The sequence below is a fragment of the Epinephelus fuscoguttatus genome, linkage group LG3 (assembly GCF_011397635.1).
Source record: "Epinephelus fuscoguttatus linkage group LG3, E.fuscoguttatus.final_Chr_v1".
NCBI classification, from domain to species: Eukaryota; Metazoa; Chordata; class Actinopteri; order Perciformes; family Serranidae; genus Epinephelus; species Epinephelus fuscoguttatus.
The window spans coordinates 3,346,935-3,370,871 of NC_064754.1; the positions used below are offsets into that span (position 1 = coordinate 3,346,935).

At 43.2% G+C, this 23,937-nt stretch overlaps 2 protein-coding genes across 3 annotated transcripts in view; both read right to left on the bottom strand.

Moving 5' to 3' along the window:
• Positions 1-4,653, bottom strand: part of LOC125886364 (UTP--glucose-1-phosphate uridylyltransferase-like) — a 29,942-nt gene extending 25,289 nt beyond the window's left edge. Inside the window, exon 1 of one of the 2 annotated variants that reach the window (XM_049572541.1) lies at positions 4,457-4,653. Coding sequence is in view for 1 of the 2 variants with exons in the window: in XM_049572540.1 (XP_049428497.1) it covers positions 410-428 (19 nt within the window). In the remaining variant the exon portion in view is untranslated. Of the gene's footprint in view, positions 1-409; positions 620-4,456 lie in introns of those variants that run through there. The other variant, XM_049572540.1, reaches the window with a different exon arrangement.
• A 2,558-nt stretch (positions 4,654-7,211) lies between these two features.
• On the bottom strand, positions 7,212-20,502 carry LOC125886379 (malate dehydrogenase, cytoplasmic-like). Its single transcript, XM_049572563.1, has 9 exons — positions 20,347-20,502; positions 19,159-19,257; positions 17,997-18,093; positions 14,781-14,956; positions 11,900-12,022; positions 10,397-10,573; positions 10,153-10,266; positions 8,893-8,982; positions 7,212-7,678 (listed from the first exon to the last, which is right to left on the bottom strand). The coding sequence occupies exons 1-9, from the start codon at positions 20,347-20,349 to the stop codon at positions 7,556-7,558; spliced, it is 1,002 nt and encodes a 333-aa protein (XP_049428520.1). The 5' UTR covers positions 20,350-20,502; the 3' UTR covers positions 7,212-7,555.
• Between the last annotated feature and the right edge of the window lie 3,435 nt (positions 20,503-23,937).

Consider the following 23,937-nt stretch of genomic DNA (forward strand, 5'->3'; position numbering starts at 1 on the left):
AAGTTACAGTTTCCAACAATTAATTCAGAGACAGACACGTCATGCTGTCCAACAAGACCCAGACTATTATTATTATTATTATCATTATTATTATTATTATTGTTGTTATTGTATTAAACTGATTTTAAAACAAAGCTAAATCAGCTGCTGAAAAGTAAAATTCACTGTCAGTGTCTGCAAGAAAATTACGTCATTCAAAGTTTTGAAGATGAAATTGTTTTCTTATAATTTATGATAAATTATAAAAACGAAAATATTTGATACTCTGAAGTACTGGTTATGTAAAACACCATGTCACATCGGCTCTGCTACTTACTACTTATTAACTTCTGTGAAAGGACAAAAGTCTAATCACACACAAACACACTCAGTCCCAAAATCTGGTTGAACAACGTGGATATAAACTTACCAGCTACAGTCAGAGACATTTTATCACAGTCTACTTAAAACCAAGTCACAACAAAGATACTGTCTGAAGGTTTCTGGCAGCAGGTGCGTCGCTCACAGTGAGTCCATGTGTTTGTTAGAAAGTTAAAAAAAATTGGTCCCAGAGAGAAAAAGAGTCAGCAGCTGTCAGAGAACAACAGACGTCCTCCTCATCCTCAGCTCAGAGGAAGCCCACAGATCTGCAGCTCCGACCCTGAGCTCGACACAAGGCCTGCCCACAGCCACACACGCCAATCACACACAGCCAGACAGGGTGTGTGTGTGTGTGTGTGTGTGTGTGTGTGTGTGTGTGTGTGTGTGTGTGTGTGTGTGTGAGACAGTGCAGCCCACTCCACGTCACACACTCCTAAGTGCTTTAAATGTTCAGTGAGTTTAGTGTTTTTACATCCTGAGACACAATAAAACAATTAGTGCTGAACCAACACGTTGGTGAAGATCAGTGCTGGATTGTAACTAAGTACATTTACTTAAGTACAATCTTGAGGTACTTGTACTTTACTTAAGTCTTTCCATTTTCTGCTACGTTATATTTCTACTCCACTACATCACAGAGACACACTGCGCTTTGTCCTCCTCTACATTTATCTGACAATTTGAGTCACTTTGCAGATTCAGATGATTGATACAGAAATACAGCTGCATGATGGGAGGAAAACAATGTTCATGAATATCACGATAACGATCTTCATTGCAATAAATAAACAAATATTGAAGTGTATGATCAATTATTATTATTACACGTTAGATAACAACTTCATGATCCCTGGGGGAATTTAAATGGTTGTATTTTTTGTTTATTTTGCAATTAAAAAATGTCTTTTTTCTTATAAAATCACCAAAATTACACGAGAAATTACAAGATTATGGAGGTTCGAGGACAGGCCTACTGAAAAGCCATTATGTCGATATCAGAGGCTGCTGATCGAAGCAGCAACTGGCTCTGGAAGAAGAGGAAGGACCCCAACTGGTCTGCAGGATGTCCAACATGAGGGCTAAAAGCGGAGGGGGGTACACCTGGGACACCAGGTGTCACTGTTGAGCCCTGTGGAGGTGTCGTCCTGTTAACGAAACACCAATGAAGGAGGGTGCCCACCTGATGACCCCCATGAAGTGATTACCCTTCTCACACTCAAGACGCCAAGCCAACGGTCGACCGTCGACCACAGTCAGGCCGTCGGTGAGCGTCTGTCGGCCTAGTTTTTGCGGTGTGTCCTGCACTGTCGGCACTTTGGCCGCTAGCTTCCCAGCTAGCCCCGGCTCTCCATTAGAATTGAAACGGAGAGCCGGAGCTAGCTGGGAACGGCTAGCAGAGCGTTAGCTGCAGCATGACCGGAGGGAAGCACAGCCAGTTAGCCTCCGCTAGTCTCTGAGCTAGCCCCGGCTCTCTATTTGGATCCAACCGGAGCACCGAGCCCTGGTTTGTTATTCAGGTTAAAGTGGGAAGAAGCAGCGGGTTTATCGGGCAGCTGAGTGAAGTGGAGCCTGCGGAGGAAACACCGGGACCGTCTGGATGTAATAGTCCGTGGAGGTGCTGCGGTGCTCGGCTGCACAGATAGGAAACCTCTCGGCTGACAGGATGTACCACTCTCTCACTCCGCTCTCTCTCACGCAGGCGCAGGACGTACGTGCTACTTGGCCGTCGGATGTAGTCCGTGTAGTGTGTTTAAATGCTACTGACACAGGGCGACGTGAGGCGACGTGAGGCGACGTAGACGACGCAACAGTTGGCTTTTGTCGCCGCTAGTTTTTTGATGTCGGTTTGGTGTGTCCGCACCTTTAGGGACAGTAACAACAAGTCCTCTAAGCTCAACTATTATTACAGGTTAGGTAAGAAGTTATTGATCCCTGGGCTAATTTAGACAGGATGTCGAGGCACAGCTGGGGGGGTCTGGTTTTGGTGACCTCAGAATTGCATCTCTGCTTTTTGCAGATGATGTGGTTCTGTTGGCTCCATCGCACCGTGACCTCCAGCATGCACTGGTGGCGGTTTGCAGCTGAGTGTGAAGCGGTCAGGATGAGAGTCAGCACCTCCAAATCTGAGGCCGTGGTTCTCTGCTGGAAAACGGTGGATTGCCCCCTCTGGGTTGGGAGAGAGTTACTGCCTCAAGAGAAGGAGTTCAAGTATCTCAGAGTCTGGTTCACGAGTGAGGGTAGAATGGAGCGTGAGATGGATCGGTGGTTTGGCGCAGTCCATCATGGTGAAGAAGGAGCTGAGCCGGGAAGCGAAACTTTGGATTTCCTGGTCCATCTATGTCCCAACCCTCACCTATGGTCATGAGCTCTGAAAGAATGATATCGCGGATACAAGCAGCCAAAATGAGTTTCCTCTGTGGGGTGTCTGGGCTCAGCCTTAGAGATAGGGGGAGGAGTCGGACATCTGGAGGGAGCTCGGAGTAGAGCCGCTGCTCCTTCATGTCGAAAGGGGTCAGTTGAGGTGGTTCAACATCTGATCAGGATCCTCCTGGGCGCCTCCTGTTAGAGGTGTTTCGGGCACGTCCCACTGGTAGGAGGCCCCGGGGCAGACCCAGAACACACTGGAGGGATTACATATCTCATCTGGCCTGGGAACACCTTGGGGTCCTCCAGGAGGAGCTGGAAAGTGTTGCTGGGGAGAGGGACGTCTGGGGTGCTTTGCTCAGCCTGCTGCCCCGTGACCCGGCCTCGGATAAGTGGATGAAAATGGATGGATGATTTAAGTATGCTACCACAGGTTTAATTTGAATTTGAAATATTACTTAGTTACATAATCTAAAAATGAATACTTGGAGTCTGTGCACTGAAACATTATTGCCATGCAAAATACTGCGATACTGTGCTGTATCTGCACCACCATCTCTAGCAGTGCCTCAGCTGCAGGGCTCCACCAAATGTGTTTTAAAACAGAAGTCTGACACAGATTCTGTTACACTGAAACTGCTGATTGACAACATTCTGCACAGTGTTCAACATCCTTAAACATGACTCCAAAAGTATTTACTGTATTTCCAGTGAACTGTACTGTGGTCGGGGTGGAGGAGCCTCTGAAGCAGCTTTTCACACCGAGTATGAGAACTTGCTCCAGACAGCTGTGCGTCGTAGCCGTCACAACTGCTTCAATATCAGGTGTGCAAAGTCATTTAAAGCGCCGCATTGGACCCTTTGGCAGTCGGTTCTGGATCTTGTGCCGTACGTTTGACACCCGGCTCCAACCTCAAATTTATAGTCTTGTAGTTGTTGCAGATGATACGTGTCAAAGTCAGGTGCAGCTGTCAGTTATGTCTGCTGCTTTAATGGCTCACATCTGCGAGGTTGTAATGGTGACCTTTATCTTGGCTTCTACACCCTAAAGGTCAACTTAGTATTATTATTATTCAGAGTCTTTTAAAATGTGTTCAGAGTGATCAAAGTGTGGCCTTAATGAGCGTTCAAATGAGGATCGTTTTGAGTTGAATGTATTTTAATTCACCTCTAAAGCAACACATGTCTGTCTGGTTTGTTTCCTTAACTACTTAATACTGTTTTTAATTTTGATTTTACTAGTTCAGTTACAGTTTACTAATTTATATGACCTACTAAAGCACATTTTAAAACACATTAACTGTAGGTCTTTTAACACGGCCTTGGGTTTCTTCCTTGCTAAACCTTGTTTACAACAAAAATAACATCTTATAAAGTTAATTTATAATTTCAGATATGAATATTTAATATTTTTATACAGGTTATCTTCACATATTTTGATGCATACCTCAATAATGTTGCTGTGCGAATTAGTTTTTCTGTTTGGTAGTTCACTGGTGACACGCCTCTAAATGACTCAGTCACTCTCACACACACACTCTCACACACACACCCACACAGCCACACACACACAGGTCCATGACAGCAGACATGTCAGACATGTTTAAGTCATAGTTTAAATGCGTTAAATTCCCATTTAAACCCCCCAGACTGCAGACACCAACTTGTTTATGACAAACTTTTGGTGCAAGCTCAATATGTCAATATGTCTGTCAGACGGAGCTTTACCCACCTGGACACAGTGGACAGCCTCAAAGACACAGCCGAGGACAACAGGGACAGCCTGAGACGGGGACAGACCACCAACACACCCGGAGGACTCAGTGTTATAAAACAGAACTCGAGTTAAACGGATAAATGTCGCAGTTTCATCCTCCTGCTGCAGCCTGTTAGCTTCTGTAGCTGACAGTCCGCCAGACAAACGTGCTGCTGAACGCGGTGACGTAGAACGCACAACAATAAAGAAGAACGGTGATTGGTGGAAGTAATCTGTCAATCAGAGGAAGTTGCCGACATGCCCCGCCCACACAGGATGGTCTATTTTTACTACAAAAAATGATTTTATTTTATTAAAATAATGTCTTCATTTCAATGTTATTTAAATATATTAAGGTTTTAATACAGTTAACTAATATTTCGTCACATTTCGGATCAGTTTTATTCAGTTTTATGCCCATTTTATTTATTTTTAGTTCAATTTTGACTCAGTTCCTGTTTATTCTACTGCAAATTTAAACATTAGAAATAATTTAACTGATTTTTTTTTACATAATTTTAGTGTCCCCTGTACACTTAACCTTCATACTACTATTACTATCTGTTTATATCTGAACACACTGCACGTTACATATGTATTTATTTGTTTCTGTCTACATTACAATTTATTTTATCACTAGAGTATCTCAGCCTAAGAGTAGAGCTGCCACACCATGATTTAGAAATAAAAATAAGATAAAATAAAATGAGATGAAATGAAATGAAATTAAAAAATAAATAAAATGAAATAAAATAATGAAATGAAGAAAAAAAAGAAATGAAATAAAATGAAATAAAATGATGAAATGAAATAAAATTAAATGAAATAAAAAAATGAAATCAAATAAAAATAAAATCAGTATCAGGTAATGACATGAAAAGTTGTTTTTTTTGTTATAAAAAGATGGCTTTTTTTATTTTTACAAGATATTTTCACATTAAACAAGAAACTGTTCTTGTAAAAAAAAATAAGTTGTAACAATGAACTTTTTTTTATCTTGTTATTTCACGTTATTATGCAATAACATATTGTTTTAATATGAGGCAACTACCAGCCTACCACACATTATATTATATTATATTATATTATATTATATTATATTATATTATATTATATTATATTATATTATATTAATATATATTTGATCTTGTTCAGTCATATGAAATTCAGTATTACGTTAATCAAATTACCAAAAACACACACAGTGAACCTTTTAGGGTCCCTCAGCAGTCTTTTACTGCATTTTTTTTTTTTTAATACAGTAGGCCAACTGATTTTATTTGCAGTTCACACATTTTGTTTTGAAGAGAATATAGTTTCTTGTTATTGTATTTTTTCCAAATATAAAGAGAGTGAATGTTCAAGCTCCTAAGATAATAAATAAGTAACTGAATAAATAAATAAATAAATAAATAAATAGTTGAAAAAGAATCACACAATATATGTTCAGTTTAATTCGATGCTGCCCTCGTGTGGTTAAAATGATCCACTGCAAAACACTGGAGGACTTCATGTAAGTCATTTACAGGTAGATAAAAACTGAGGCTGACAGAAATCACTCATCAGTTTACTGTTAGATTTCACTTATTATATTATATTGGATTCAAATCCTAAATTTACATTTTTTTTAAACCGTTAAATAAAAGAAAATTGTCATCATACAAACTGAGATTTGTACTGGTAGTTTTCCCGGGAGGGAGTCTGAAAGTGATGTCATGTCTCTCTTGGCTGCTGAAACACTGCCACATATTGTCCTTGTGTTTTTGAAAGCTTTTAAACAAATTACCTGAGCATCAAATATTAACTTGAAGAAGCCTCAAGTTTCTATGTAAAAAAATATCTACAGCAGAACACCCCCAAAACTTAAACTCTGCTCCAACTGTCTCTTTTATTAAATTACAGGATATTTACTCCTATCTCTACCTCCACTGACATTTTTCTGTTTTATTGTTCGACTCAATTTTAGTTTGTTATAATCTTATATTTTTAAAACAATTAGAATGCAGCAGAAAATTTCATTTATCTAATACAAGCAAAAAAATCTTTTATTCCTTCAGAATCCTCTGTGTCATTTTATATCACTGTATTTTTGGTTTTAATATACTTTGTATTGTCTGTTAAAGGTGCTGTGCGAACAGATAAATGAGGATGTTAAACTTTTCCGATGAGATGTTCTCACAATGTTGAAAAGAGTTTCTAAAGCTTAAGGTAGAACTGAGAAGCTAGTGGAGCTAATAATAATCTCCTTTATACTGTAAATACATCAACAAAATATCCAAATAACAAAAGTCACTTAGATTTATCTAAATAACGGCACTTGTTTGAGGTTTGATTTCTTGGTGCCAAAATTGTTTAATACGTCATTGATTTGAACTTTGTTTTGTTCAGGCCTCTTTTAGTTTTCATTTCGAGACATTCAGCTCATAGCGTCCTCTGGCAACTCTTCACACATCCTGCAAATCAGTCGACTCTAAAGCCAACTGAAACACCTGGATCACTGAACAGTGAGTAAAACTAAACCAAAGACAGTGAGGGCATCAGATCTCCTCTTATGGCGTCTGTGGGCGGCCATTTTTTAACGTATTTGGAAGCCCTAATCCCCCTCTGTGGTGTTTATGTTCAAATTAAAGTTTAAGAGTGTATTTTTCAGGTAAAAACATCTGTGATAACTGCCTGCAGAGTAAAATACTGAGACTTGCGAACATTAAAAGAAGCAAGAAGGAGAGCGTGATTGTGTGATGTCAGTTTCCTTGTTGTTTTATTGGTGACAACATGTTCCGTTACAGTTTCTGGACAGCTAGTGTGTGTTATCATCTACCAACGGAGACATTCTCTCAGTGTCTTGCAGACAGAGGAGGCCAGGTTGTGGTTGTTAAACAGGTTTTCTGTAAACCTGAAGAAGTGGCCAGTTGACACGCGCACACACACTCTCACACACGCACACACACACAGAGGTGACACACAGACACCAGCTGGGACGGTAAGTAAGAGTGGAGGGTTTCTTCTTCTTCAGAGCCGTGAGCAGCGAGCCTTCAGGGGAGCTATGTGCTGCTCTTGGCCAGCAGGAGGCGACAGTCACTGGGACAGGAAGTCCAGGGCGGTGTCTCGCTCCTCCACCAGCTCGGCCGCTGTGGCGTCCATCTTGGCGCGGGAGAAGTCGTTGATGGAGAGTCCGTCAACCATTTTCCAGGTCTTGTTCTGTGGGCGAAAACAGAGGGAAGGTCAGAGGTCAAGATTTTCATTTTGTGGTATTTTATCTGGTTCTGTTTGAACTTCAAATACGGCTGATGCCAAATTGTGTCTCTCAGGTTCTCATATCTTGACACTATGAGAAGTAATTGACCAGAATGGCGTCGTGTCATCACCACGGCAAAGCCTAGTTATCGAACACACCTTCCACACACAACGTGGACTGGTTTTACAAGTACAGCCTGTCTGTGATGTTCACTCAGTGCGTTTATTCATTTAGTGTCGGTCCAACTACAATGAAAACATGTTAGTGCGACTGAAATCGTACTAAATTGAATTTCTCAAAGTCGCACTAACACACCCAGGTCATGTGACTCCTGCATGTATACAGTCAATCAGACGCAAACTGGCCGAGGCGCTCTGAGCATGCTCCACAGTTTCCTCCCCGGGCTTTGACCTGGAAGTTGGTCCAATACTAACAAGCTGAAAGGGAGCATATCTCCACCTATCGTAGAGGAGTCGCACAATAAATGGATTCCCCTTCTGTGCTCGTATACTGGGACAAGGACAGGAGTCCAGTTAGATGTCCCAGTCGAGCTGGAACTGTAGCTCCACTTCACTGTGCAGGTAAACGTACTGACAGTGACATCAGCGTCTATGTTCTGTTGGCTGGCAGCTGATTGGACGGAATAAGGAACACAATAAGTTATGTTAGTGTCTCTTCTTCTAGATGTTCTTGGTGTTCCTAATTTAATGATACACGGTGGGAGAAATCCTGTTTAACCAACAAGCAAGATATTACATATAATTTACCTGCCTGTGTTAGAAAGAAGTTGAATATTTATTGTAAGTGTGATTTCTTTCGACTAGAAAAACATTTGTATTTGTCATGTATTTTTTCACTGTGCCCTCCAGAGTGTTTTGGATTGATGTTTCCAACTTTCTAAAAAAGGAACTTGAGATAAATGTTGGAATAAATAAGTTTATTTAGTGCTCTATTTCAGTCCAGATAAGAATGTTGCTCATCATACATACAAGTCTTTAGTATTTTTGGAAAATTCCATATTCATCTGAAACAAACTGTCTTTCCTGAACTTTATTAATGACTTTCTACTGTTATTTAATGTTAAGAACTTTTATGTATTTCATTTTTTAAGTCTATATGTCTATTTGTATTTCTGTAAATGAATGAAAGTGGGGAAAAAAAACTGCCGGCAGCTCACCTTGATCTCGACGGGGAAGGAGTAGATGAGGTCCTCTGGGATGCCGTAGGAGTTTCCGGCAGCGTACACGCCCATGGAGATGAACTCACCCTGTCGGCAGGAAACACAACAACTTCAGTCAGTCAAAAACAACAACAACAACACATCCTGCTGCAACAATAAATATCAGACACTGTGCAGCCTGTTGTCAGATCGTTATAAGTTTTGTTTTCACTTTTTATTTTAATAAATTATTTATTTAATTAAAATAAATAAATAAATAACAGGGAGCCCTTCTGTGCATGTTCTCCCTGTGTCAGCGTGGGTTTCCTCCAGGTGCTCCAGCTTCCTCCCAAAGTCCAAAGACACACAGGTTAACTGGTGACTCTAAATTGTCCATATGTGTCATTATCAGAAACTATTGCATCGTACGTCGTAGCCTGTGATTCAGTAGGCACTGTCATCGTACAGTCTGCAGACATCAAGCCTGACATCGTACCCAAGTTTATTAGATCCATGTCGCACAGTGTAGCTGCACTAAACTTATAAGACTCCTAACATCTCACAGTGTGTAGGAGGCTTTTGTGTGTTGGACGCGTTTCCTTTCACAGACACCACAACAGTGGAGCAAAGCTGACACATCGTCCTCGTCCTGTTCGCAACCGTCTCTCTGTTGCTGTTATAGCTGACGGGGAACACGGAGGCAGGTCGTCCAGATCCACCGTTTCATTTGCACTCACCACAGTGTGACTGACTCACACTGTGTGCGAACAGCATACAGCTAAAAGTTCACGGGCAGATCTTGGCTTGTGAACTTTTGCTCTGCATTACATGTGTCAATCTACACACCACGTATTCTGCGAGCATCATCTGTGACGGTACTGGACAAATTCACGCACCGTTTCAGTCCTAATCTGTAGACAAAGAATTTTGTGAATAACTGAACTGCAGACACAATGCTGCAGAAACACTGAGAATATTTCCTTGACGTAAAGCTGTAGCCATAACAAATACCACCTGTGATGTGAATATATTTATCCCTCTATATCCTCTTACAAACAGGAACATCTTTTCTTTAAGTTGACAACTGACTTGACAGTAACTCATAACTAATGTTTACATTTCTTGTTTGTTTTTTAAAATCAGTTTAAGTGAATAAAACTTTTCTCTGACTGAATATTAAACTTTTCCCAGGCCTGGAAAATGTGCTAAAATGTTCATCACTGTCGGACTGAAACATTCAGCTGCGTCTCCTCTGTTTGTCTCTCCGTCCACACTGACCTCCTTGGTGCCGAACCAGATGTCCCTCATGTGGTCGCAGATGGCCTTGGCAGCAGACATGGCGCTGGACAGCTTCCTGGCTTTGATGACGGCTGCACCGCGCTGCTGCACTGTCTGCAGGAGGAAGAGGAAGATGAAGAGGTTTGAAAAGAGGACAGAAACAAGCTCTACTGTTTAATTAAGGAAAAAAAATCTGTCTTAAATCTCTTCAGAATTAAATCAGATGAAAACAGCGAGCGCTCACAGAGATGAAGTCTCCTCTGAGCCAGGCGTCGTCCTTGACGGCATCGTAGGCGGCCTTCTCGCTGCCGTTTAAGTTGACCTTGGCGTGGTGGACGTCGGGGTACTGGGTGGAGGAGTGGTTCCCCCAGATGATGACGTTCTTCACTTTGTCGGAAGACACGCCACAACGCATCGCCACCTGCAGGTGAGGGACAGGTACAGCAACAGTGTCACTCTAGTTATTCCATTAATCAGAAATAAATCAAATGAGAAGTGACTTTCACCTGATGATCAATAATGGAGAACAATTATTAATGTAAATGAATATTAGATTGGTCAATATTATCAAGATATCCCCAAGATTTGCGACGAGACGAGTTGAAACAGGTGACTACCTGCAACGTGTGGTCTGCAACGTTCTGACTGCAACTAGATGAGACGGTGCGTCATCTCTGTGCAACAACTCTCTGTACCTTTTATTCTGATTTGCAGCTTTTCAGACTTATTTTGTGGCTGAATATAATTTGTAGCTTCTCAAAATATGACTAAGGATAGTGATAGTGAGCCGCCGGTGATTTGACCAGCTGAGTTGCAGGTGACACCATCGGCCGGCTTGAGTCGAGCTCACACAGCTGCAACATTCTAAAATAGTTTCGTCTTGTCGTGAATCTTTGGTCTGAGCTGGGCTTTAGAGACAATGGTGACGCAAGTTAAGTTGTTTAACTGTGGGGAAAAAGAAATGTGCAAACTGATTGAACTGACAAAGAACCAGATGAGCCTGCATGAATGGATAAGATCAGATAAATAATATAATCACACGTCTATGAGCGCTGGCGTACGTCTAGCTGCCGCCGCTGTGTAGCTGTACATAGAAAATAATCAGGGCCATCATGTGCGTTTGTGTGTGTGTGTGTGTGTGTGTGTGTGTGTGTGTGTACCCAAATGTGCATGAACCATTTTGTTTAAACCATGATTCTGAACAACTTGAATCAACTGCACATGTTCTTAATGGGTGTCATGCTTACAAAGCTCTGTATATTGCTCGTCATGATCGCATTGTCGATCTAGTATCTGAGGCTGTGCAAAAAGCTTTACCATCAAGCGCTGCAAGGTATAAAAACTTGAGAGTGTTGCCAGGTTGGTTTGACCTGGATTATGACATCTTTGCCAACATCCCCAATACACCTGACATTGTTTTTGTTGATAGCCGCCACATGGAGGTCCTGATTTTGGAAGTAGGCTGTGTGTTTGACCTGTACATGGACCAGGCTTTCCATGACAAATATTCAAAATATCAACCATTACTCCAAATCATAACAAGTCTTGGTTACAAATGCAAATTCTCCACTAGTGGCCTGAACATTGCTGGCATATCTAAGTGCAGAGCAAAAAAGCTTGCTAAATTTTGCTCTGTTTCTGCTGTTCTAGGCAGTGACCAGTATTGTCTTCTTGACCCCTTTTGTATTTGATTCCCTGCCATATTTAATGTAATTGGTGGAATAAAATAAAGAATTCAAATGTGTACCTGGGAGCTGGCTCTGTTGTGGTCCAGTCGGGTCAGGCAGGAGAAGTTCTCTTTGGGGATGGATGGAGCAGACTTGGAGGCGATCAGACAGTTGGTGTTCGCCGGGTTTCCAACAACCAGAACCTGAAAAACATGAAACACCTTCATCAGACTGACGGTGACACACAGGTGAGCCGGCAGCTGCGTGAAAATATGGAATCAATATGGAATAAAATGTGAAGATCTCAATTGTTTGGTGTAAGTTTTTAGATCTTGGCTCAATCAATGATGTCAACAACCAATAGCTGCGCTCTCTCTAACACCAAACAGGAAGCGGCAAACTGGGTAGACCGTGAACATGGAGGACTGTGGAGAGGCACAAGAACGTGAACAAGTCTTGTTTCTCATGTACTGTGAGAAAGGAGGAGAAACTGCTGGAGTTGTGGAGTGAACAATAGTCAGTGTTTAATTCAGCAAGTATCTGATCCATCAACCAGCACTTATTTTAGAGAGAAATCTTGACTGTCTTCTCCTCCTACTAAACAGCGCAGCTCACCAACACAGGCTGGCAGAGGGTGCTGTCTGTAGCTCTGGTTGAGGGTGAGAGGCTGTCAGCAGATAAACAGAGATCTGTGTGGGTACATGAGACCCTAAAAAAGAGGCTGGATCATGGGGAGTACCACCAGTTGGTCCAGGAGCTTCTCCTCCATCATGGACGCTTACAGGCAGATTTTAGGATGACTCAGGGGCAGTTTGACAACCTGCTGTCTATCATCAGCAACCACTACCACCAGTTTCTCCTCCATTGTTCACCAACTGTAAACTTGTTGTCGTGATCAACACAGAAGCCCCGCCTCTCAAATCATCTGATTGGAAAATGGGAAAAAAGCAGAGATGACGTAGGGCGTGTTTCAGCTCTGAGTTTAAGGGCCTGTCCAATTTCTACCCCTTAAATCTTCCACTTGGTATTAGTGCCCTCGTTTGTGAGATAACCCTTGGTGAGGGAAGTGAGAAATATTAGGGTAGAGATCTTTCCCTAAGAAATGGGACAACACTTCATGCAAATCGGCGTGACCGACGTGCGGGCATACGTCACACATAGAGGCGACACAATGAAAATGCCGGCTCTAGCGCTTGTGTTGTGGCGTGTGCTATGTTTATTCTTCTCTGTCTGATGAATCAACGGAGAAGAAATGCTGAAAACAGGAGGCGCCTACGACGTCTTCTGGTTCTGATCGATTTTGTTCGGGTAAGTCGATTTGTTTAAATATTTTGACGCTGTGTTCAGCTGAGTTGCTGATGAGTTTACGCTAGTCCAACCGTCTGTTGTTTGTATAGGCTACATTCCAATCGTACAGTAACAAACTGTTTTCCAAAACTTGCCGAAGTTGCTGACCTCACAAGGTGCTCTGGGAAATTTCATCCTCCACTTCGCTGAGAGTGTGGGTCGGGCCTCCCTTGGAATCTAGGGCAGGTTTTAAGTGTTGGAAACCACTTCCACTACCTCAGTTCTGTTTTGGGACACCACTAGCCTAAACATGAACGCACACAACCAAGTGCAAGCGGGTATTTCCAGGGGAAGTGTGGGAATTGGGACAGGCCCTAAGTTTTTAACTTGAGGAGTTCAGAACGCTCCAGCAAAAGCTCCAGGCCCCTAGAACGCAGAAACGCAAAAACTGTGAGCAACAAGCTTCATTCTCATTAAAAACAATTCCACAAAGCTGCCTCCAGCTGCTATAAAGCTTTCTGTGTGATCAGCGCCTTAAGGCGACAAAATCCAAAATATAAAGTTTGTACACAAATACAGTTTATCTTTATGGTTTATACTGATGCCGAATTAACAAGAATGCTGTCGATATATGACACGTTTTATCTTGTATTTCTAGAGTTATGTGTTTTTGCGGACACATAAGGAATTGTTAATATGACTTATTTCTTAAAGGGACTTTGGCGTAATATTTTCCACCAAGAGCAGGATGAGAAATAATCAAAAGTAATCTAGTTGTAGTTTTGCAAAAGGTGACCCTGCAAGATCTCCAGTCTTGGTGAAATCTTATAGTGTGCGACTAAAACCGCTCACTGTCTTTAGATATAAGAGGAGTGTCAGTCTTTTAAAATGTCTTCTCAAAGTCTCAAGAAACAGATTATTGTGTACGACCAGAGCTGAAGGTGAATCAAATTAGTACTATCTTAAGTAAACTTTAGGGGGCGAATATTAAGTTTTACTGCCTAGATGTTTATTTCTAAATTAACTTTTTCACCATTTCACAGTTAAAAGTTAAAAATAAAGAGACAAATCTGTTTTTTCTGAAGGTTTCTGGTGTAACAACAGTTGCACACATATCCTGCTGCAAATCAAGACACTGTCCGACAGAAACGCACTCCTGTTTTTGGTTTTCTCGTGTGGCATGAAGGGACGACAGCCTGCACGTGGTGGTGCAGAAAGACAATAAATGAACCTTGAACATCATGTGAAGCTTTGACCTCTGACCTCAGCAGAGACTCTGATGCTGGGCCTCACAGTGGACTCAGGGTCATTAGGGGCCCTCCTGCTGATCTACGAGCTATGGGGCTGACACATTACAGCACAAGCGGCTCTAAACGCACAGAGGAACTTTGGAGAGCTGCTGAGCTTTTCCAGATTAGAGCTGTGCAGGAACATAAAGCCGCAGTAAGAGAAACATTCAGCTTTGTTAAAGGAAAGATGTTTGGAGAAGCACTTTCATTTCCCCCTGTTTGAACAGCACAGCTAAAACTCCCAGAAAACCCTGAGAAAGAGTTCAGTGACCCTCCAGCATGAGTGATCGATCCACACTGAGTGAATGAGGAGGCTGTGGGAACAACATCAGTGAAGGAATAAATGATGAAATGATAATACATACAATGGAGGATTAAACGTCACCTTGACGGTCTTCTTGGCGTACTTGTCCAGGGCGGCTCCCTGGGTCTTGAAGATGGCCACGTTGGCCTTCAGCAGGTCCTTCCTCTCCATCCCCTCCTTCCTGGGCATGGAGCCCACCAGGATGGCGGCGTCGATGTCCTTGAAGCCGACCTCCACCTTGTCAGTGGGGATCACCTCTGTGGGGGGAGGAGAGGGACGTGTTCAGCATGGACTCACTTTATTACAGAGGCAACGCACAGCTGTATTATTATTAAGATTATTAGATAAACTGATGGACCCTGATGAGGACTGCTGGGAGTTGTAGTCCGGAGCAGCCCTAATTTCTGTGGACTGAGACTTCAACATTTTGGAAATTAACTCCTCAATTTAACTAACACTTAAACTTTAAAGGGGGTGAACTGTCCCTTTACAGTTTAAATATAAGATGAAGAGTTAAATTCCGATTTTTGTTAGTCTTAGTTCGGGGAAATCTTCTGAAATTTCAATAAAAAATAAAACATAAATCATAATTTTGCATTGAAGTCAACTACTTTTCCAACTGATGATGAAGACGATGCTCAACTGTATCAACAAACTCCCTGTCCCTTTAAGGAGAATTTCATATCCACAGTGCTTCAATCATTTCACCCTGAGACACATTAATTTATTGATATGTATTGAGAGCCTGTTGCAGTGAGGGATATCTTATCTGTTGGTGCAGATAACAGGAGGCAGCTCTGCTACAGGAACACTCTGATAACGATAAGATGATGTATTGGGACTGATACGACATGTGCGTACGTCAACCCTCTCTGTATCACAATATTTTTTACTCACTCTGCCTCGACTTAATGTACTTTCTCAACTTAATTTGCTCTGAGTCTCTGTTCACGTTCCCGCTGTCATTGAACGTCCTCAGACAGGAGACTCTCATTTGATAATTAAAGTCCACAGACTCTGATTATTTCAGAGCCTCTGTGATAAATTTCCTGCTGCTCATCCAATCCCGACGATAAGATGTGTTTGGTGTCCGCTGCTGCTATCAGACTGGACTTCAGTCAGAGTTCACTTCTCCTGCGGTCATTGTTGTCACACCACTGATCTGATTGGCTCCTGTGGTGCTTTCACCAGCAGCCAACCAGAGGCCTTATTTTAGACACTCCTTCCTCCTCCTCCTCCTCCTCCTCACAGCAGCAGCAGCAACACAGAGAAGAGGTTATGAAGGACAAATACCTCACACTCAAAATCACACAGTGTGTCCTGCTAAAAAAAACTTAGCAGATGCTCCACATTGAACAACAGCAGTTGAGACACTGTGGTCGACCACACAAAGAGCAGCTGTGGTTTGGACTGCAGAGGCTCCTGTAGATAACGCCAGTTTAACATTTTGTTCTTGTCAGGGGGGTAGATACCGCTAGCTGTACCCATGGGTGCAGAGACCACAGGCACTATGATTCATTTCACTGATCATTTTGTACATGTATTTCTTGCTGGATGGGGCCAGCACCTCTTCAGGTATCAGACAGTTAAATTTAATGCTTTTTAAAACCTGTTCGAGACACTTTAACCAAGTTTAGGACAGACTTTTGGACAAATCACGTTTTACTTATTCAAACACTGCAGGCAATTAGTATGTATGTGGTCCTGTGTGTGCAGCGAAGTGTTATGTAGGAATATGGTTATTAGAGTGAGTTAAGTTAATCTCCATTTTGCCAACAGGTAACTGCAGGTATGAAATAAAATGACAGTATTATAGTGTTTTAAGGTTTGTAACATTAGAAATGTGGACTTTCACATAGGAATGGTTCGCTCATTTTCATTACAAGAAATTAAGAAATGGATAAATAAAATGAGATAAAATGTCTGTAGTAGTTCACAGGGTGAAACACGCCAGTGTGACCTTCCGCCATCCGACACATCATATCATCCACGCCTTTTGTTTTCTATCTAAGTCGACCGGAGTGTGGACGTCAGTGAGGTCGACACCACGCTGTCCTGTTCCAAGCACTGACGCAACATCATGACATTCACTCCCCGTATCTCCACCTCTGACCTACTGCACCTTCACTATGTCTCCTGCTTGTGCGACACATCCGGTGTGTGGCGCAGAATCAGAGTAGGGCTGTGTCACATCATCTCGTTCATGGTAATACCAGCATCATTTTTGATATGATATGAAAAATTTACATCATGATACTTGTGATATTTCCGCTTGTTGGCATATTGACGTCACACTGTTACCCACGGCAACAACAAGCATGGCTGAAAGCAAAATTATTAGCGACTCCGCGGTGGTTCCAAAAAGAGGAGCAGCTTCAGTAGTGTGGAATAAACTGTGGCGTCCTGAATGTTTTCCTTCTCTTAGCGCTCAGAGGGAACTCATTCAGCGGCTCCTCTGGCAGCAGCACAGCGTCTCTCCCTCTCCTCTCTCACACACACAGGAGTCTGTGTCGTCAAGTGATTTTGTCATAACCCTTTGGTGATGTAAACCTACGTGACGCTCGCAGCTCGACAACAAACTCCATATATGTGACTGTGTGATAGTTGTGGTATCATAACAGCCTGTCACAGCGTGATGATCAGAGGAGAAATGGCAGAGCATAAAGGTCCAGGTGGGAAAAAAACAAACTGTTATATCCAGATATTAAACCACTATAAAAGTTAATTAATAATTGTGGTACTGAATCAGTGCATAGAGTCACGCACTCACCAATACCAGGTCTCGCTTTTAGGTAGTATGGAAGACATTTCTGATGCTGCTTTCAGTACTGGAACAACTCCAGAGGAAACATTCCTCCAGCATAAAAAATATTATCGTTGGAGTCTCAGATTTGCACCAACTGCAACTGGTTTTAAAAACAGGCTGAAGACGGCAACGCTCATGACTAACTTTTATTTAACATGACACTCTTTTAACCTTTCTTTAAATGTTAGATCACTTTACTGCTGCTACCATTGTTTCTTTAAACTTCTTTGTGTAAAAGATGAAGTTATTTTGCACTTTTATTTCCTGTTGTTTTAAAGCTTCATTATGTAAAGCACCTTGAGCTGCCTGTGTGTGTGAAATGTGCTGTATAAACATACTGTCTCACCTTGAAAAACACCGGGTCAAACCTCCACACCAAAAGCGTTAATGAAGCGGAACGCATTTTATTTTGTACTAAAAGGTCAGATCAGTGTTTTGGTTTAAACACACACACACACACACACACACACACAAACACAGAGTTGGCTCACCCCTCAGCAGTGGGAGGGCGCAGTCCTGCAGCTCCATGACGACTCCGTCCAGCACCGGCAGCATGGGAGGGATGTCCAGAAGGATCAAGATGATTGGCTGGAAAACAAGAAGCACAACAAAAAGGTGTCACCTGAAAACGATACCTGTGTATTAAATGAAAAAGCACACACAACAGTCACTAACAAGTGGCCTGAAAACCTTTAAATGACTTTGATCCGGCCACATAAAGGTCATGTTTCAAATCACAACATGGAGACAAATCAAGGTCTAAAATAAGATAATGCCCCGCATGTCTTTGTGACCAATATTTGTTTTCAAACTTCCAAAATGGTGAGAATGTATTTCTTGCAGATCTTGAAGGTTTAGAAAATTATTTTAATTATTATTTTAGGGGTAAAAAAAGAAATTTATTATAATTTTTTAAGCTCTTTTTTACAGGTCATTTCCTTGTTTGTTTGTTTTTACCTCTTTTTTGGGGTCTCTTTTTTTTTTAGACTAATTTTCTTATTTAAATTTTATGTTTTCCACCTTTTTCTTTTTCCTCTCTTTTCTTAAACTAATTTTCTTGGTTTTAATTTTCATTTTTACCTCCCTTTTCTTTTTTAAACAATTTTTCTTGTTTTCAATTTTTTTTTTGCAAATTTTTTGGGTCATCTCATCTGTCGTTGCTCGTTGCCTTCTTCTCATGTTCTGTAAAGTCAAGCCAATTTGCGCAGGTTTCAAAGGGTTAATTCAGCATCAGTAGGAAACTTTCCATTTCCAAGGATAGTGCAAATGCTACTAGAGATGTATATTGGTACAAAGTTTCATATCACTTGATGAGTGTATTTCACGGTGCCTCCTATGGGTCAATCATCTTATGGGGCTTGATGGAGAGGAACGATATTTTTGTGCTGACTTAAAAAGCAGAATATTTAGAGACGATACGATGGTTTCTTCCTTCTGTATCTGACAATATTTCACCGATCAGGCCTCCAATGTGCTGATGGCATCCCTACATTAAAGCATGTATTATTCATGGTAAGTACTTTATGTAACAGCCATGCCACACACAGTGCATCGTCGCCCAGCTGTCTGTGCAGTGATCAGCTTCAAGGGGGGGAGGGAGCTCTGCTGCTGCTGCTGCAGGTTATGTAATCAAGAGATCAGGCTCAGTCTTACCTGGTCCTTTCCGAACACATCTCCCTTGGCGATGCTGTACAGCAGGGAGTACGCAATCTGGCCAGCAGCGCCGGTCACCACAACACGGATTGGTTCGGCCTGGGGGTAAAACAAAACAGATCTGGTTCATGTGTGTCATTGACCTAGACAAACAACAGGGGGAGGAATCCAAGCAACAGCACATGCATTGTTTGGTGTGAAGTCACAAGGTCTATATTTAAACAGATTGAATCCTCACAGTGAGGCTGCTGGTTCACAGGGCCTTCATCAGTGGCTCCTCCTCCTGTGGAACTCTGCCCTTTGTATCAACAGGACTCGCCACCAAACTCCATTAAGAAAATCGCGTAATAAAGACTGACCTTGGTGCTGGCAGGAATAGGTACGACTTTCAGTTTACTGTTAGACTTTATCTGTAACAGCTGATGCCACTCTTTAATTCGGCATGCATATTATCAGCAGACAAACTTTTTAAAACCCGTCAGCTTTACACAACTTTCTAATGAGTGTCACTGTGCGAGGTAATGAATGAAAGGGCAACCCACGAGAATTTAATAACTCTAAACCATACAGTGATTAAACATGAGCCGAAATGAAGGGTGTTTCCGGTACATTCATAAATCGCCTTGCATCATATTTTAACTGGTTGCAACTGGTCTCATCAGCAAGAAATCTTTACTTTGCGAGATTTGAGAAGCGAGGTTCAGCCTCCTGCCATGCTCGATGAACCGGACTCAATAAAAGAATAGGCCGATGATGTAACATGACGCTGACGCCACGCCACAGCCTGCTCATTAAAATGGAGGCAGATGCTTCAGAGTGCAGTGTGTTAAAACAGCGGAAATGAACCTGCACCCTCGGCTGCAGACACTAACGCTGCATCTTTGAGGTTTGCCTTCAACCACCATCTGTAATCTGCGCGTTGCAACTGCGCCACAAACTGCGCGCAGCTGTGCCCTTGGTTCAACGAGGAAGTCAGCGCAATCAAAACCTCCATTAAAGCACATCAAATAACGGGAGCATAAAGTGAAGTAACAGTGATGACGCTGCCGCCCTCCTGTCAATGTCAACTGCTGATGCATCGTTTATCACACCGTTACAATCATCTCATGCACTCATAAAGGACTTCAATTATCATATCAAACTTTTACAATCAGATCAGGACGATAAACAGCTCATGTGCCATCTTACCATTTTAGCTATCGGGTGGAGATGCTTCGGGTCCGCGGTGCCTGTGCTCCCTGCTCAGAGTCGGTCTAGACGGAAGGGTCACCTCTATCCCTGTATTGTAAAGTCAGGCGGTGAAACGACTCGTGCTTCACTCACTTCGGGACTTGTAGTCGTTTTATGGCACAAACAGGTTTCGCAACCGAGCCGATTTGACAAAAGGAACACACTCTCCCATGATGCACCGTAATTGTCACGCCACACCCACCCACTCCATACGCGGCAGAGGATTTTCTGAAAAGGCTCCTTTTTTAACTGAACCTCAGGAGACTGTGCTTTGGCGACATCTCGTGGCTGGCAGCGGAACTGCACCGCTGTCCTGCAGAATAGTTTTGCTTTGAGAGTGTTCTTGTCTGTTACTGTTTTTATTCATTCTTACTTGTGTATGACTTCTCATATTAAAAAAAAAAATAGGTCAGTGATTGTGTAAGCCCCTGAAAACCCTCTGAAAACCCTCTGAAAACCCTCTCAAGAACTTCCACATACCCATTTGACAATGCTTGTTATTAATTCCTTGGATCCTTTGAGTCTCCTCAAGAACTCCTGGAACTCCCACAAAGACTCCTTGGGTACCTTATCAATAAACACACCTCCTCCAGGCCTCCCCTCACTGATTCCTGGGACGCTTTGAGGGAACCCATCAGGAACCCATGGAACCCACTTGAAATTCGGGAAAACACATAAACAACGGCAGGGGGTGGAGGGGGCATGGGAGTTCGCCCAACCAGTCCACATGTGTTTTGTGGATTTGGAGAAGGCGTACGACCGTGTCCCCAGGGGCATCCTGTGGGGGGTGCTCCGGGAGTATGAGGTTGGTGGCCCTCTGCTAAGGGCCATCCAGTCCCTGTACCAAAGGAGCGTGAGTCTGGTTCGCGTGGCTGGCAGTAAGTCGGACCTGTTCCCGGTGAGGGTTGAACTCCGCCAGGGCTGCCCTTTGTCACCGGTTCTGTTCATAACTTTCACGGACAGAATTTCTAGGCGCAGCCGAGTGGTGGAGGGTGTCAGGTTTGGTGACGGGAGGATCTCGTCCCTGCTATTTGCGGATGACGTGGTCCTCCTAGCTCCATTGAACAGTGACCTCCAGCTCTCGCTGGGACGGTTCGCAGCCAAGTGTGAAGCGGCTGGGATGAGAATCAGCACCTCCAAGTCTGAGGCTATGGTCCTCAGCCGGAAAAGGGTGGATTGCCCACTCCAGGTCGGGGGGGAGGTCCTTCCTCAGGTGGAGGAGTTTAAGTATCTCGGGATCTTGTTCACGAGTGAGGGTAGGATAGAGCGGGAGATTGACAGGCGGATTGGGGCGGCGTCAGCAGTGATGCGGACGCTTAACTGGTCCGTTGTGGTGAAAAGGGAGCTTAGCCAGAAAGCAAAGCTCTCAATTTACCGGTCGATCTACGTTCCAACCCTCACCTATGGTCACAAGCTTTGGGTAGTGACCGAAAGAACGAGATCGCGAGTACAAGTGGCCGAAATGAGTTTCCTCCGCAGGGTGGCTGGGCTCAGCCTTAGAGATAGGGTGAGGAGCTTGGACATCCGGGAGGGACTCGGAGTAGAGCCGCTGCTCCTCCACATCGAGAGGAGCCAGTTGAGGTGGTTCAGGCATCTGGTAAGGATGCCTCCCGGACGCCTCCCTTGGGAGGTATTTCGGGCATGTCCAACTGGGAGGAGACCTCGGGGCCGCCCCAGAACACGCTGGAGGGATTACATCGCCCGGCTGGCCTGGGAACGCCTCGGGGTTCCCTCGGAAGAGCTGACGGAGGTGGCTGGGGAGAGGACTGTCTGGGCTTCTTTGCTGAGGCTGCTGCCCCCGCGACCCTAACCCGGATAAGCGCAGGACGACGAGACGAGACGAGACGAGACATAAACAACGCCAGGAACATCCTCAGGAACCAAAACCCCTTTAGGACCTTTAAACCCTGGAAACACTGGAGGTTCTCAGGCACCCCTGGAGCCACCTGAAGAAATAACTGTAATCCCATAAGGACCCTCCCAAGATACCCCTTATAAGCTATAGAAACTGCTTAAGAATCCATGGAATCCACTTAAAGCCCCTGAAACACAGGGACATCCTCAGGAACTTAGAATGGTAAATGGTCAATGGACTGCACTTGTATAGCGCCTTCTGACCACTCAAGGCATTTTTACACCCATTCACACACCAATCGAACAGCCACTTGGAGAAATTTGGGGTTCAGTATCTTGCCAAAGGATACTTCAACACACGGACTGGAGGACCCAGGGGTCGAACCACCAATCTTCCCATTAGTGGATGACCCACTCTACCTCTGAGCCACAGCCACCCCTTAGAACTTCTCAAAGACCCTTGATTTCTGGAAACATTGGAGCCTCGTATGTCCCTGACCCCCTGAGAAACAACTAAGAGCATTTTCATAATAGGTATGATTGATTCGTACAGTGTATGATTGCCCTGGTATCTCCTGAAGACCAGTAAAACCACAGAAGAATCCTTTGAACTCATAAAGGATCTCACAAATGTCCCCCTCAATGATCCCCGGGTGTCCTCAAGAACAACTTGAAAAAATCTCAAGGACCCTTTAAGCCCCATCAACTTCTAGATCTATATCAAGAACTCCAACATTTACTCAATTTTTACACTGAATTACTATCAAGTTTAAGGTAAAACAATTTAAGGTACCTGTACTTTTCTTGAGTATTTCCATTACATGCTGCTTTAAACCTCTGCTCCACTACATCTCAGAGGGAAATACTGTACTTTGACTCCACCACATTTATCTGACAGATATAGTTACTAGTTACTTCTCTGATCAAGTTTTCATTCATCAAACAAGCGTGTGAAGTGAGTCACCAGGTTACAGCCTTAACCCTTACAGATTTATCCAGAGAAAGGAGAACACTGACTACCACCGTGTACTAACAACATTCCTCTGTTGCCTGCAGGAGTTAAGCAGCTTCACGTAATGATCCTTTAAGTGACTTAAAGGTCCCATAAAAATGGACGGTGCTTTTTCCATGTTGTTACCAAGCCCCCAGGAACAGCACCTGACATTGAAGACAATTTACAGTGGCTAAACTGTGGAATCACAACTTCAGGGTCCTTCTGTGACACCATGTGGCCAAAAAGACCTTACATTGTGAAAGAGATGTCTGTAAATCAATGGATACATATTTTTGAGCATCACAACCCCTGCAAAATGACTCGTTTCTCTGTTGGGATTTGATCCATTTGGTCTGACAGCATTTCAGAAGCCTAGTAAAGCTAGCCTGAGTGTCAGACTGAAGCTCTCAGAACCTTCAGTCTGACATCACCTCCATTGAAGGCGATTTACAAGGGGGAGGGAATTTGATTTTTCCCTAACCAATCAGTAGAGATCACCGACTCACCCAGAATCTGACGTCATTAGTATCCATGCCTCGGGATGCCGAAAACAAGCGAGCATTGCCCGTTTAAAATGTCTTCGTCGTCGTGCACGCCCAGCTGCATTGCCGTTAAATCCAGTTTAGCAGCTTTCTTAATTTGGTCCTCCATTAACGCGAGTAGTGGCGAAATACCTCGATAGTATCGTTAATGTGGTCTGT